The sequence below is a fragment of the Chelonoidis abingdonii genome, chromosome 2 (assembly GCF_003597395.2).
Source record: "Chelonoidis abingdonii isolate Lonesome George chromosome 2, CheloAbing_2.0, whole genome shotgun sequence".
NCBI lineage: Eukaryota > Metazoa > Chordata > Testudines > Testudinidae > Chelonoidis > Chelonoidis abingdonii.
Window position 1 is genome coordinate 258003848 of NC_133770.1, and position 15599 is coordinate 258019446.

General features: G+C 40.4%; 1 protein-coding gene across 2 annotated transcripts in view; it reads right to left on the bottom strand.

The window, feature by feature from the left end:
- The window catches only part of CDH17 (cadherin 17), a 54641-nt gene that overhangs the window by 15715 nt on the left and 23327 nt on the right, over positions 1 to 15599 (bottom strand). For both annotated transcript variants that reach the window (XM_075061978.1, XM_075061979.1), the window contains 7 exons: positions 13052 to 13210; positions 11998 to 12197; positions 10559 to 10690; positions 7379 to 7529; positions 4005 to 4220; positions 2539 to 2615; positions 735 to 926 (listed from right to left, as the gene is read on the bottom strand). In XM_075061978.1, coding sequence (XP_074918079.1) covers positions 735 to 926; positions 2539 to 2615; positions 4005 to 4220; positions 7379 to 7529; positions 10559 to 10690; positions 11998 to 12197; positions 13052 to 13210 — 1127 coding nt within the window. The remainder of the gene's footprint in view (positions 1 to 734; positions 927 to 2538; positions 2616 to 4004; positions 4221 to 7378; positions 7530 to 10558; positions 10691 to 11997; positions 12198 to 13051; positions 13211 to 15599) is intronic.

Below are 15599 nucleotides of genomic sequence, written 5' to 3' on the forward strand. Positions count from 1 at the left end.
AATGTGTCAACATAACTCCACTGACATCAAAGCAAGTTCCATGTAAGGAACAAGCAACCCTTGTGGGAATATTTTAATCTGTTGACTTGAATGAGTAATTTATTTCATTCTGGTGTTTTAGTAAAGATTAAAATATAATTTTGAGTCTGTATGGAATTTGCCTCAATTGAAGAGACCTGGGTAACAGGAACAACATTTGGTGAAAGTGATTAAAGGCATTCACATTTTGAAGGACAAAGAAAATGTCTCTTTGTGGGTAAGTTGTCTGGAAATCAAAACCCTTTGCTATGTAGTGCTCTACAAACTATTCCCAGCTTTGTTACACTGTATGTGGCATAGGGCTGGGATACACTTAACAGTTAAAACACACTTTCTGCTATGCTACAGCCATTTTGTTAAGAGTTATAGATAGTCTTCTGGCTTCAGTTACCAACTTTTGTTATATGTTGGGCTTCCTCCTCATTTTTTTCACTTTTCTTAGGATGCAAGTAGTTTAATTATTGCTACTGTACTGGCCACTTCCTTCCAGTTCAATGTTCAAAGCTTTAGCTCATCACTTTACAATGGGGAACCAATGATACACACATTTTAAGCTGTGTTTTCTGGAGATCCATAATTCATCAGCAACCAGTTAAAAAAAAAGATTACTGGATGTTGTTTAAGAACAAAAAATAAGACAAAGAAAAAAATGTACTTCTACTGCTGTAATTTAGGAATTAAAGAGATCCACTTACCTTGTTAATCTTTACAAATCCCCTATTTGTTTGGGGGTCTGTCTCTATAATGAAGTTTTTATTTTGATCTCCCTCTTCAATTTGGTAAATGATTTGAGAGCTCCCAGTGAATGGTTCATCAGCATCTGTAGCTTGAATTTCTAGTATTACTTCTCCTTCTGGAGTATCTTCAAGAATAGTACAATTACCATACTAAAGAGAAAAGATAATTGAAACATGAGACATCAGGAACCATTCAAGGAAATGGCCTTCAGTGCTACAACTTAGTGATGCACAATCATTAATGAGTTCAACCACACAAGGAAATAGAGAAATATTTTCTCTATTTACAAATGAGGCATAACAATTGAGGCTCAGATCCTCAAAGCTATTTCAATACCTAACACCCATTGAAATCAATGAGAGTTAGGTGCCTAAATGTCTTTGAAGATCTGGCCCAAGGTCACACAGAAAAATTATGGCAGAACCAGGAATTCCACCCAGTGTCCTGATTCCCAGTCTACTTCCAAAAAGACCATCCATCCTGCTAGCTTAGGTAAACATCTGAATGATAAACTCAAAAAGCTGAGTTATGTCAATCAACTGGCTAGAGTGCCCCATTCAATTGGCAAGGATGGGTAGTGGTTTCTATACCAGCCTTAAGTAGGTACTTTCTATTCAGTTAACCATCAGGGATTTCACCCTTCATCATTCTTCAATTAAAAGTGCCTATTTGAAATTTCTAGGCCCTTGTACAAACCTTACACAAAAGATACGTTGGACATATGTCAACAATAAACCTCCCAAACTGCCAACATGCTCCTTAAAGATTTTTTTCCTTAACACTTGAATTAATTTCCAAAAATAAATAATACTTCTCATGCAAGCAGTGGTTAGATTTATTTTTTTAATTTATAAATGTTTGTATGTTTTAAATAGATCATAATTATAACTATGTATTTGTATGGTTCATATTGCTATTATTTCAGAAAAGGAATTGCAGAATATTATTTAATTGAAATCAAATATATGTAAAATTAAGTCAAAGGTGTAATTGATGGCATAATCTGGCCTTTGACATGTTTCCTCCAACTATTTAATCTGCCTCAAATAGTTTGTTACAATTTTTTTTTCAATAGTTCTTTTACTAAAAACCTTACACCCTTGTAGTCTAGAAACTGAAAGTATGCTGCCAGGTTAAGATATACATACATATTTACATAAAATTATTTCTGTATTACTAGAAACATTTTAGTTTTCTAAAACTGAGCAAACTTTCTAAATCTAATCCATTCTTCACCATTCACGCTCTTTGTCTTTTGTACTTTCCCTTTGCAGAAAGAAAATAGACTGGTAAGTTTCACTTGTGATTACAGTTAATTTCACTTTCTGGTGCACATGCACTAGCATTATTCTTGCAATGGTATTGGGGGAAATATTAAATCAAATAAAATTTTACATTAAGCCATTTTAATCCATTTCATTTCCACTCGCCTTCCCCCCTTTATAAAAGCTAAATTTCAGGCCTGAATTCCCAATATTGTCCCTTCAAATGAGCAATATACATTTTAACTTATTTTCATACTTTAGAATGAACCACCAGATTTGTGTATGTAAATGTGTTTACCACAGCTATTTAGATCTCATAGACAGGCCTTGCTGCAGAGGCATAATGTTATCGCTACTGCTCACTAGCAGCCTTAACCAATGACCATTGTAGTTAATGGAAAGACTCCCACTGACTTCAGCAGGCATTGGATTTGGCCACAGCTTTAGTAAAAGTTTGTCTTGTAACATCAGAAACAATATTGTGAGGAATACTCACGTCTGATTTTTCAAAGATGGGAATCTGATCATTGATGTCAATGACATTTATTTTCACATCACACAATGTTGTGAACACTGTACAAAACAGAATAAAGCATGTCACAAGCAACATTTCTGCAGAAAACTTGAAGGTTTTTTTTTCAAGTGTCCACAATGCGATAGGCATTGTACAAGCATACGACATGGCAATACAACAACGTAGCAATCAAAGCAAAATCCTACTGCTGTCAGAAAGACTGGCCACAAGATATTGGGAGTCACAATTAGTTTATACCTTGACAGGGATTCCCTCAGTCTTTCCTTGCCTCTTCCTAGTTCTCTCAATATTTCCTCCATCCTTACTCTGATTCCTTTTTCCAAATTTACTTTCGCCCCACCCCTGATGAGGAGCAGGAACATAATGAATCTTCTGTGTTCTTCATAACATGGAGATTACAAGGATACTCCTCCCTCCCCCATCCCGAGATATCAGTCTTTTTCCCCCCTATGTGGGTCATTCTGGTCTTTACTTATAGCTGGGCCTAAACTAGGTATAATTAACAGAATGCCAATCAGTGAACACAGACAACAGCAGACCTCACAGCCTTGTTTTAAATCCAGGAATGTGCTACAAATGTGGGGGAGCCCTTAGTTGGTTTTATGAGTCCAAAAAGCCTGCTCTGGTTTACTGTAAATTGTTCAGACATAGTCAGATCCCAGTATTTTCATTATGTACGTCATAAACCAGGAGTCAGTGAATATCCTAAACAAAATAGTTTAGATATAATTCTAAATGAGCTTCCAAAGCCAGCAACCAAGCCTTTTGAAGTTCTCCTATCATTTGTTTAAACCATGCTGTTTCAATAATGTAAGAGAAACGTAATCCTGCTTCTATGTGCTTCTATCTCCTATGGAGGTCAATGTAAATTTTGTAAGTTTTGCTTGGCTAAGAACTTCAGGATGAATCCCTTAATCTTTAATGGGAAAATGTACGTACTTTCTATTCAGTTAACCATCAGGGATTTCTGAGCTTTTGGATAATGAGTCTTGCAAAACCTTTTTGAAGATGAACTTTTGTTCTGAATATTTATATAAACCATCTGGACTCTCTGGCCAGCTGCACTGAACTCACTGAAGTTTCTTCAGTGATACATTATTGCTTTCCAATAAAACCAGTGGAAACATCACAAATCATGCAATCCCTTCAGAGATTCCCATGCAATAGAAAACCTCTTTCTGGAGAATTCTAGTGAACCCTCTGCCCTAGTGCTTGCTGAATTTAATTATCACATTATGAGTCATTTCTCTGTGCAGCTTTAAAACAATTAAGTAAAATTCAGTAAGAAGAGCGGCCCTCAATACTGCTGCTGCCTGTAATGCCCTGTCTGGGAATCTCTTAACATGAACATCGTGGATACTGAACACTGAAACAGGAAGGCTGATGAATAAAATTATTTCAGTGTGTGATAGGCTGTTTGTACTGACCTTTATCTGTCACCTCCACCGTTACAGAATAAGCCGAAACTACCTGCTTGTTTAATGAAGAGCTAGATAACTGGAAAGTCCCAGCTTCTTGCTGGATAATAAAGAGGCTATCTAAAGGGATTTTGGGGTTCTGGTCCACAATACGGAACTGCAGGCGAGAATTAAGAGTGTTTTTTTTATCCATATCTGTAGCATGCAGCGTTCCAATATTGCTCCCTAGGGTTAAGGAAAGAATAATGTCAGTTAGATAACACATCTGTCAATATATCCTACTTTCCCATTGAATCAAATACTATGGACAATGCTGCTAGTAGGAATATAACAGATACCATAAAAATGCCAGTTGCCTGGAAAATATTGTTTGCAGTGTTGTTGTAGCCATGTAGCCAGGATATTACAGAGATAAGGTGAGCAAGCATTGCGGGCTTCACTCACCACAAGTTGCCCCTCCTTGTGGTGCCTCCTTCTGGATTAGCTCCACTCAGGTCTGATGCCTCCTTCCTTGCACCATGGCCCCTCTCTCTCTGGGCTCAGGGTACTATTTCTTTTTTAATCAGCCCCTCCAGCAAAGTCACTACACTCCTCCCCTTCTGAGGTAACAGTTTCTCCAGACCAGCTGGTGCAGCTGGCATCTCCGCCAGTCCTGTGTCACTTCCCAGTGACTGGTAGGAGAATCCAGGCCTTCCCTCTACACTGGGTTCCATCCCAGGGACCCTACAACGAACAGCCCATATCTGCATAGTCCTACCCCTTGCTGCTGTTTCCCTGGGCTTCTTCTTAGTTGGCCCTCACAGGCTTCCTTTCCCCACAACTCCTCTGGAATTTACCCTTCTGTTAGGGCTAGAAACCCACGGCTTATTCTTCCTCTTGGATTTTCACCTCTCTTACTTTCTGCTCCCAGGAATTGACTGCAGACCCTCTCCCTGCAGCCTCCTTCTGCTGCAAACTTTCTGTCTTTATAATCCAACCTATTCCAGCCCAGCTGGGTTTCTTGTTCAGTTAGGCCTGGCTGTCCCTCCAGGTGCAGCCAGATACCCTGGCTCCTCAGGTCCATGTTAAACCTTTCCAGGCATGTGTGGGGTTGGAACCCCATCACAGTGAGGTAATAGCTTTTATTGGACCAATATCTGTTGGTGAAAGAGACAAGCTTTCAAGCTACTCAGAGCTCCTCTCCAGATCTTGAAAAAGTACTCAGAGTGTCACAGGTAAATACAAGGTGGACAGATTGTTCCATAACCCTGCAATAACAACAGATGCAAAACCTGCAGACATATCTCCACTGCTACAGTGATCAGTATCCCGCACAACACACATTTTAAGGTGCATGAGTCCCACACGTACCTATCACAGCATATAATGTACCTCATATAGTGGACTAAATACCCCAATTACAACTATGTGGGTAAAACCAGACACTTGCTACATTCTCAGATGAATTCAAACAGAAAAATGATAAAAGACAAAAATACCATCTCAACCATGGGCAAACACTTTTCACAAAACAATCACTTATCTGACCTCTGAGTCCTCATCCTCAAAGGAAACCTGCACAACACTTTCAAAAGATGAAGCTGGGAACTTAAATTCATAACTCTGCTAGACACTAAAAATCATGGTCTTAATAAAAATATTGGATTTATAGTTTGTTACAACAATCTGTAATCCACAAACCCCCCTTTTTTGTCCTATGACTGCAGACGTGATGAGTGGCCACTTCACCTTGAATGGTCTCTTACAATGTGTATTAACCATTTATGCTAAACAATCTGCTCCACCTTGCATTGAGCTGTGACGCTCTAAGTACCTTTCCCAGACCTGAAGAAGAGCTCTGTCTAGTTCAAAAGCCTGTGTCCTTTACCAACAGAAGTTGGTTCAATAAAAGATATTACCTGACCCACCTTTTCTCTGGAAAATACCATAAAGAAACACAGTAGCTTTATATTAAAGCTATGCATCAACATAGCTCAATCAACAGTTATGGGGTTGATGTAGGAATTACGGGGTGCAATTCTATGGCCTGTGTTGTGCAAGAGGTTAGAGTAGATTATCATAATGGGATGTTCTGGCCTTAAAATCTCAGAACAAGTAAAGTAGAGACTCAGGGTATGGCTACACTTGCAGCTGTACAGCTCTGGAAGTTAAACCTGTCTTCGTACAGCTGAGTAGGGAACGCGCTGCAGTCTGTCCACACTGAAGCTACCAGTGCACTGTCGTGGCCACATTTGCAACATCTGCAGCGGCATTGGGAGCAGTGCATTATGGGCAGCAATCCCAGCGTTCAAGTGGCTGCAACGTGCTTTTCAAAAGAGTGGGGTGGGGTGGAGTGTGACAGGGAGCATGGGGGAGAGAGAGAGAGTGGATTTTTGGAGCCGACACTGTCAGCTCTCTGTCTTGCTAGTTCCGACCCCTTCCCCCACCCCTCTCTCATTTACTAAATGCCAATAGCCCTCTTTGCTTTTTTCCTCAGAGACCAGATAAGCAGCAGCTCCCAAACGGACACACACACCCTGCCCGCCGTGCTGCTTCTCTCCTCAAGCCCCTTCCTTCCCCAAGCAAACACTAGCTGTGAGCGTTGCAAAAGGAGCTCATTCACAGCAAACAGGAGCTGTGTTTGTTTTTTTAGATAAGCAGCTCCGGAAGCCCCGAGTTCACAACAAAACAAACAGAGGCATCACAACAAAACAAAGAGTGTAATCTTTACTTAAAAGCATTATGGGAAGCTTCCGAAGGTCAGTTACAGCATAGTAAGATTAATCGCTGTTACACTGGCACTCCAGCGCTGCAGCAGCAGTGCTGTTATCTTTATTCCTCTCATCGAGGTGGAGTACAAGCAGCGCTGTAGCCAGGGAGATACAGAGCTGTATGTGCCTTGCCAGTGTGGACGGGGAGTGAGTTACAGCGCTGTAAAGCCACCACCAGCGCTGTAACTCTCAAGTGTAGCCAAGGCCTTAGGGACAGATTTCATTAACGTTGATGTAAATCAGAAGTAACTCCATTGAAATTAATGGAGTTACACCAAAGTAGTATCCATATGAGGGACAGGAGAATCAAAGCACTTATCCAGTGAGAGTAAACCATATTTTTAATCTTAAAAAAGGAAAGCAAATTCTCTTGTACATTTTAGCATCGTGATTGTAGGAGAGCACAATATTGTATTTTAAATGATTTGATTTTGCAACTCTCACTTACCATGACTAGCTTAGTTGCACAAACAATCCAACTGTAGTCAGTGGGACAATTTGCATGAATAAGCACTATGTGACAGAATGTGACAGAATTGGGCCCTGAAATTGTTAATTCTAGTTTCATCAAATGGAAACAATGTTCAGACAGTGAGAAAGATTTATATAATAGTTATCTTCATGATGTCTTACCTAAGCCTTCATTCTCCTGAACTTCAAATATAGTCAAAGCATTCTGGCACACAGGAGGATTATCATTAATGTCTTCAACCTGAACCAAGATTAACAAAGGCCGGCCCAGTTCCTCTCCTTCATTATCTTTTGCAGTTGCAAAGAATGAATACTACAATGATAATATTGCAATTAGGAATAATAAACGCAAAAACTATAATAGCTTCCATTTAAAGGGATCGCAATGAAAACCTTGCTACCAAATGAAAGCTTTTTCTGTATGTCTTAATAACATTTCCATCTATTTTAATACTAATTACTTATAGTCTCGTATATGGTACCTATTACCATGTTATCTGAATGCCTCACAATTCATCAATGCATTTATTCTCCCAACACCCAGGAGAGGCAGGAAAACATTGTTTTCTCCATTTCACCAATGAGTAACTCAGATACAGATAGGTGAAGTGCACAAGAAGTCGGTGCGAGAGCTGAAACATAATCTATGGGTGACATCCTACTATCAATGAAGTCAATGGCAAAACTCCCATTAATTTCAATGGGTTGGGATTTCACCTTATATCTCCATCTAGTCCCAGGCCAGTGTCAGTTGCAACCACAAAGCTATCCTTCTTCTCTGTGGCCACAATTTAGTAAAGAATTTAAGAATGTGCCTAACTTTAAGCATATGATTAGTCTCATAGAGGTGTTTAAAGTTAGGGAACTTATGTTCCTTGCATAATTAGGGCCTATAACTGTATTCTCTCCTGGAAATACTTATTCTACCTTCAGCAGTAGGCAAAATATTACGGTTTTATTCATTACATTTCTTTTTCATGCCCCTCTTGATGATGCATTGCTGTGAGGTCAGCAAATTCCCAGGCAAATGCTGACTGTACAGTTAGAGAAAACAAACTGAGAAATGCTATGGAAGGTACCATTTTTTAAATTAAACACGAAACACAAAATGGTGAGGGAGATCAAATCCCTTTAGATATGCTGACTGGTCACTATGTAGTATTTTAGCAATTCTTTCAACACCACAAGAAGGGAGATTTATAGCCTGAAACCTTATAAATTATAAAATGTATTTATTGGCTCATAAAAAGCATAGCATTATTTTCCTTGTCCAGCAATTTTTTTTCATAAAGAGAATATGTTTAATACTAAAACAGACTCACTTTAATTTCATGATGAACCTAATGTCAGCATCGTGGACTATTCCTGGGGCTAAGTTAAGATGCAGCTCTTCAATTTTGTGTTTATTCAAGATGACAGTCTAGATCCTGTCATCTTGGGTATGTCTACACTGCCATTAAAAATCAGTGGCTGGCCTGTGCCAGGGTATGTCTACACTGCCATTAAAAACCCATGGCTGACCTGTACCAGGGTATGTCTACGCTGCCATTAAAAACCCATGGCTGACCTGTACCAGCTGACTTGGGCTCACGAGGCTCAGGCTAAGAGGCTGTTTAATTGCCGCGTAGACGCTCGGGCCGGAGCCTGGGTTCAAGGACCCCGTGAGGTGGGAGAGTCCAAGAGCTCAGGCTGCAGCCCAAGTCCAAACATCTACACTGCAATTAAACATCCCTTAGCCCGAGTCAACAGGCATGGGCCAGTCATGGGTTTTTAACTGCAGTGTAGACATGCCCTCAGTTCCAGTCACAGGCGCAGGGCTGGCTCCAGGCACCAGCCCAGCAAGCAGGTGCTCAGGGCAGCCAACAGAGAGGGATGGCACGCCCGAGTCTTTGGCGGCAATTCAGCAGCAGGTCCCTCACTCCCTTTCAGAGCGAAGCACCAGCCACTGAATTGCCGCCGAAGACTAAAGCGGCGGCAATACAGATGATCGCAATCGCGGCTTTTTTTTTTCCTCTTTTTGCTGCTTGGGGTGGCAAAAACCCTGGAGCCGGCCCTGCACAGGCACCAACTTTCAGCTTTCCCTGCTCCACTCTGAGGCATCAGCCCCACTCAGCTCCTTCCCCCAAAGACCCACTCTCACTCCACCTCTTCCAGCCCCAGCTTCTCCCCCGCCCGCCCAGCACCTCCCACCTGCCACTGAACAACTGATTGGCGGAGAGTACAAGGTGCTGCAAGGGAGAGGGAGGAGCTGATCAGCAGGGCCCACCAAACAACTAATTGGCAGGTGACTGGTGGGAACTCTATTTTTTTCCAGGAGTGTTCCAGCACCAGAGTCAGCGCCTATGGTTCCAGTCCACCGACACAAAACAGTCATAGGGCTGGTGGATACAACTGTCTCATGATTCCCCCAGCACGGGGGAAACTCCAGGTGGTGTCAGGCCAGCATAGCAGCTCCTGTGCCCAACCCCCTTTCCCACTCTCCTCTCTAGTGAAGGACCTATGGGCCGAGACAAGGGAGCTTAACCAAAGAGCTGCTGCACTCTAGTGAACCCCAACTGTTAGACACACCTTTTAAAGCCACTGACAACTGGCACAACTTGGAGCAGCCCTGAGATTACAGTTGCTGTTCGAATTTAAAGTGGTCTTTGTATGAACACTTGCTTTTAATTAGTGAAGCACACGCATGTGTGCGCTGTTAAATCTTAGCCCTAGCTGATGTAGGCTACACAGACTACACATGACTAATTTCTTTCCTCTTTGTGGAAAGAATGTGTAGGAATGTACCTGAAGAGAGAGAGAGAGAGAGTCCAATAACATCTGTAGTTGGGTAAACTCTTCATTATCTTTACAGTAAATTCATTTCTTTTGTTTTGCCTATTTTGCCTATTTCCCCACCCCACCTCTTGGAGAAGAAAGGCAGGAAGACTTGAGAGAGCTAAGAATTCCACCCACCAGCAAAGCCACAGTCCACCACTTTATCAGGTACTTTAACACTGTCTCTGTACACAGCACATGTTCTGTGCAATTCAGGGTAGCCTATGAAAACTGCAATAACTACAGAACTCGTGTTGCTTTAGAAAGAAATATTATAAAGTGCTGAATTAACGGCTGTTGGGTGGATGAATGTAGTGTAGTGTGATGGACATGCCTGCTGGTAAATTGCCTGAGAGTCCATGTCTATCAAGTCACTCAAATTCATCCAGAAACCACATCAAATTACACATATCTATCCTCTTTCTCCTCCCTCTCCCACCACTAACTCTCCTACATTTACACGCCCAGCCACTACTGAGTCTCAGACTTTGGGCTACTGCATCAGTCAGGTTTCTCATGTTTACTTACCAATTCATTTTCTTCCCTATCCAAGGGTTCAGTCACATAAATCGTCCCATTCTGATCAATTGTAAATGGGAACCTGGACAGTCGCTCCCTTTGCAGAAGGTCATATTTTGCACCTGGCTCATTCCACTGCACCTAAAATCCCCAGAATGAGTTAAAACAAAGGATTAGAAGTGTGGACTGAGATGTAACTGTTTGAAGCACTGGGAATGAAAAGGAAAAGATGGATTTTCTGGTTTGCACATTATTTTATTTTAGGTCATAAACCTAACCATTTGGCAGGCCTTGGAACTGGGACTCTGAGGCCCAGATGATGGTCCCAGCTCTGCCACTGGTCTGCTGAATGACTTTGGACAAGTCACTCTCTTTGCCTCAGTTTCCTTATCTGTAAAATGTGTATAATAACACTTACCTCCTTTTAAAAGCACTTTGAGAGCTACACATGAAAAGTGCTATGTAAGAACAAGGTATATTATTACAGTATTGTAATGGCATCATGCTAATTTACAGCATCTTTTTGTACCAGCCAACTTCTGTGCTTTTCCTCTTGAGCTTTAGTCACCTAAGCAATTTGGGATCACAGATGGAAGTGTAGAGTGGCAAGTCAAATCTTAGCAGAGGAGGAGGCGATACACATAAAATAGTCTGACCTTCCAGGGACTTTAGGGGCTGAACCACTACTGTTTCCTCATGGATGGGATGAGGTGGGTGAACATAACCAACCCTGCAACTGAAGAAGTTGGAGGACATTCCATAAGGGGAACTTGAGAGAGTTTTCCTCCCTGCTGGGCACCCTTCCATGAGTTTGTCTGTGAGAGAGGCACTCAAGCCCAACATTTACTATTCCCGGTGCTAGTACCTAGCACTACCCATATTTTTCCCAACTGTTGTATTCCCCATCTGTAAAAATCCTCCCTGCATTCTTTAAAAGACTAATTCTCTGTTACATCAATGAGCTTTTGCTTTTGTAATTCATATTGTGCCAAACAGCGTTGGAATGAGTATTCTCTCTGTTCCTTTGAGTTTTCTATACATCAGCAGAATTCCTTATGCATTGCCTGCAGTTCATAGAATATACCAAGACTAGTACTTTCTGTAAGCTTGAGTGGGAAAATCCTTGTGTCACTGTAACATTAATATTGCTCTGGTCTGTATCTTAATCATCTCCCTAGCATCCATTTCGTAATAAGGATATTATAGGGAAATCGACACTAATATCCTCTTCCAGTTTATGTAAAATATGCCCAAGGGGCCATATCTTGAAATCCATATTCCATTTTTACTCAGTCCTTCCTCAGCCCAAACTCCCATGGACTGCAATATCCAACACGGAAGATGTACCAAAGTCTTGATAACTGGAAGAAGATCCTGCAGCTGGCAGGGAACATTTAAGGCTTGTAGATGCACTGACATTAGTCATTTCTGTGATTTCTAGATCCTACCTGCGTGATAGAGATGGGATGAGGTTCAGTAGAGTTTTCTTTGATAGATACTTTCGGAGGTGCCTTCCAAATGTTCTCCTTCACAGTTATTTCCACATCAACATTACTGGTTAAAGCGTTCTCTGACATTCCTGCCAAATCCTTCACTGTGACAACAAGGATGAACGTAGCCTGCTTTTGGGGATTTAAGAAACGAGAACCTAGAAAACAAAATAAAGAGACATGCGAGAAACTTAACAAAAGCTCTGTTACTGGTACATTGTTTAGCTGCAGAGAAATCCCAGCCTCTGCTTTGCGTGTGTCCATTGCAGTATCTTGCTTTTACAACTATTAGTCTAGGCTTCTCTTCATGAATTTAAAGATGATCCTTTGTGTTGGGAGTTGAATAAGATTCTTAGCCTGCTACATTGCTTCAATTTCCTGAAAACATTGAGAACTACTATTCTGAGAGAGACACTCTCAGAAAAAAAATTAAAAATCAAATGCAGAGTTGCAGAGTTGGAAATACACTAGTACTGGTTCCAGCATATTTAGATTGTAATCTCATTAAGGCACGGATCGTCTCTTTGTTCTGTGTTTGTACAGCACCAAGCACAGTGGGGTTCCAGACATTACCAAAATAAAAAACAATTAATAATAGTAATAACAGCAAATGAGACTATAGTTCCATAAATAGCTCTGATTGACTTCAGTTGGAGTCACAAATCCTCCATACCTCTCAGTATCAGAACAGACCCTTAATAAATATGTCCCATGGGCTAACTTTATTCTGGGGAATGGTTGGAAAGGAGCTTTCTTCTTTTATCTTGATTCAAGTCCCTCCTAGACCCACTGTTTCCACAAGGATCACAAGAAGAGGCTTAAATAAATAGTTAAGGAAAACTCTTCCTAAATTATCTCTCATCTGGGTTTCCCTGTGCTCTAAGTTTTTAGTCTATAGACTCTTCAAATCAGGAAGTAACTGTTGTTATTATTTTGCATCACATACAGCATGGAACCCGTGGTCAGTGCTTAACATACAAACAATAACAATACTAACGATAATTTTACATACCATGCTCACTTGTTGAGATTGCTCCAGTTAAATTATTAATCTGAAAAAGCATCCACTTAAAAGGGTTGGGAAAATGGTGGAGAATGTTGTAACTCAGCTTCGCATTGGGAGTTGTAGGATCATCACGGTCAGTGGCATGGACACGCAGAAAGGGTTTACCTATTTGGATGTAGAAGAAAAGCCAGTAAGAGAATGGAGAAAGGGCCTTGATTATCTAATCCAGGGAAGTTGCAGCTCAGGTATGGGGGAGAGGAGGAGACCCACAGGGATGTGCTTGACAGCTCCTTGATTCAGGACCTCACATCCCCTGTACAAGTTAGGATTGCACAGAGCAGCCTTAATTTACAACATTGGTATAAGTAAGGTCCCTCTGGGAACCTTGCCCCCTCTGACACGCCCCTGACATGCTGCCTCTTTCCCCTTACACGAGGTGGGGACTAGCTGATGTAGGGTGTGGCAGTACCATCTCAGCCAGCTTTCCCCCTCCACAGAGTTCCTTGGGAAGCGGGGATTCTCTGACAGTTCTATTTAGTTAGTTTAGGGCAACATCATGGTGCTTCTGCAAATAATCCATCACAGAGTGTATAGAGAACATGCAACACTGTTACTGCACTTAGAACTGTTACCATTAAAGAGGCTGCTCTACACTACAGCTGGTCGCAAGTTGGAATTTTGGTTTATGGGAAATGTCGACATAGCAAAATTTGGTTTTGCTCCAGAACAAAAAGAAATACTTTTTAAATTTCCTGAAAAATGGCAATTAAAAAAAATAATTTGGGAAAAATTTCACATCACAATGAAATGTCTTTTGAAATGTATTTTTTCCATTTCTACATTTTTATTATTTGTACATTATTTAATGACATGTCAGTGGTAATAGTGCATAGTATGACATACCATAACATACCTAATCATGTCCTAATATAACGTGACATGTCTTTTTTGTTTAATTAAGGAAGATGCTATTTAGTACAGATTGAAACATTTTAGTTTATTTTTGATCAAAGTGTCTCCTACTTGTAATAAAAAGTAACATACTGGGCCAGACCAATAGTCCATTGAGCCCAGCATCCTGTCTTCTGACAGTGGCCAGTGCCAGGTGCTTCACAGGGAATGAACAGAGCAGGGTGTTGAGTGATCCATCCCCTGTCATCCAGTCCCAGCTCCTGTCAGTCAGAGGTTTAGGGACACCCAGATCATGGGGTTGTGTCCCTGACCATTTTGGCTAATAGCCATTGATGGACCCATCCTTCATGACGTCTTCTAATTCTTTTTTGAACCCACTTATACTTTGGCCTTCACAACATTCCCTAACAACAAATTCCACAGGTTGACTGTGTGCTGTGTAAAGACGTACTTTTTTGTTTGTTTTAACCTGCTGCCTATTAATTTCATGGAGTTACTGCTAGTTCTTGTGTTATGTGAAGGATTAAATAACATTTCCTTATTCACTTTCTTCACACCAGTCAAGATTTGACAGACCTCTATCATATCCCCCCTTAGTCGTCTCTTTTCTAAGATGAACGGTCCCAGTCTTTTTAATTTCTCCTCATATTGAAGCTGTTCCATTCCCTTTATCATTTTTGTTGCCTTTCTCTGTACATTTTCCAATTCTAATATATCGTGTTTGAGATGTGGTGAATAGAACTGCATGCAATATTCAAGATGTGGGTGCCCCATGAATTTATATAGTGGCATTATGATATTTTCTGTTTTATTATCTATCCCTTTCCTAATGCTTATTAACATTCTGTTCACTTTTTGGACTGCCACTGCACACTGAGCAGATGTTTTCAGAGAACTATCCATGATGACTCCAAGATCTCTTTCTTGAAGCTAATTTAGTCCCCATCATTTTATACATATAGTTGGGATTATGTTTTCCAATGTGCATTAGTTTGCATTCATCAACATTGATTTTCACCTATATTTTGTTGCCAAGTCACCCAGTTGCGTGATAACTCTTTGTAATGCTTTGCAGTCAGTTTTAGACTTAACTGTGTTGAGTAATTTTGTATCATCTGCAAACTTTGTCACCTCACTGTTTACCTCTGTTTACAAAATAATTTGACACTTTTCACTACAATACAGACACTTTTGATTTTTTCAGTCTGTGTTATGTAGCAGTTGCCATAATTTTTAAAAATTAAAATATTTGACTATTATATTTTCAAAATATGACATGAAAATATATGATGTCATATTATGCACTATTACCACTGACATTCATTAAATAATGTAAAAATAATTTTAAAATGAAAAACATAACAAACTTCAAAATAAAAATTTCTTTTTGAAACTAAATTTTTAAATTTTTCCAAAACAAAATTTTTTTCAAATGAAAACATTTTGCTTTGGGGAACATTTTTCTTGCAGGAAATTTCATTGAGTTTGATGTATCAGAGGGGTAGCCGTGTTAGTCTGAATCTGTAAAAGCAGCAGAGAATCCTGTGGCACTTTATAGACTAACAGATGTTTTGGATCATGAGCTTTCGTGGGTGAATACCCACTTCGTCAGATGAATGTAGTGGAAATTTCCAGGGGCAGG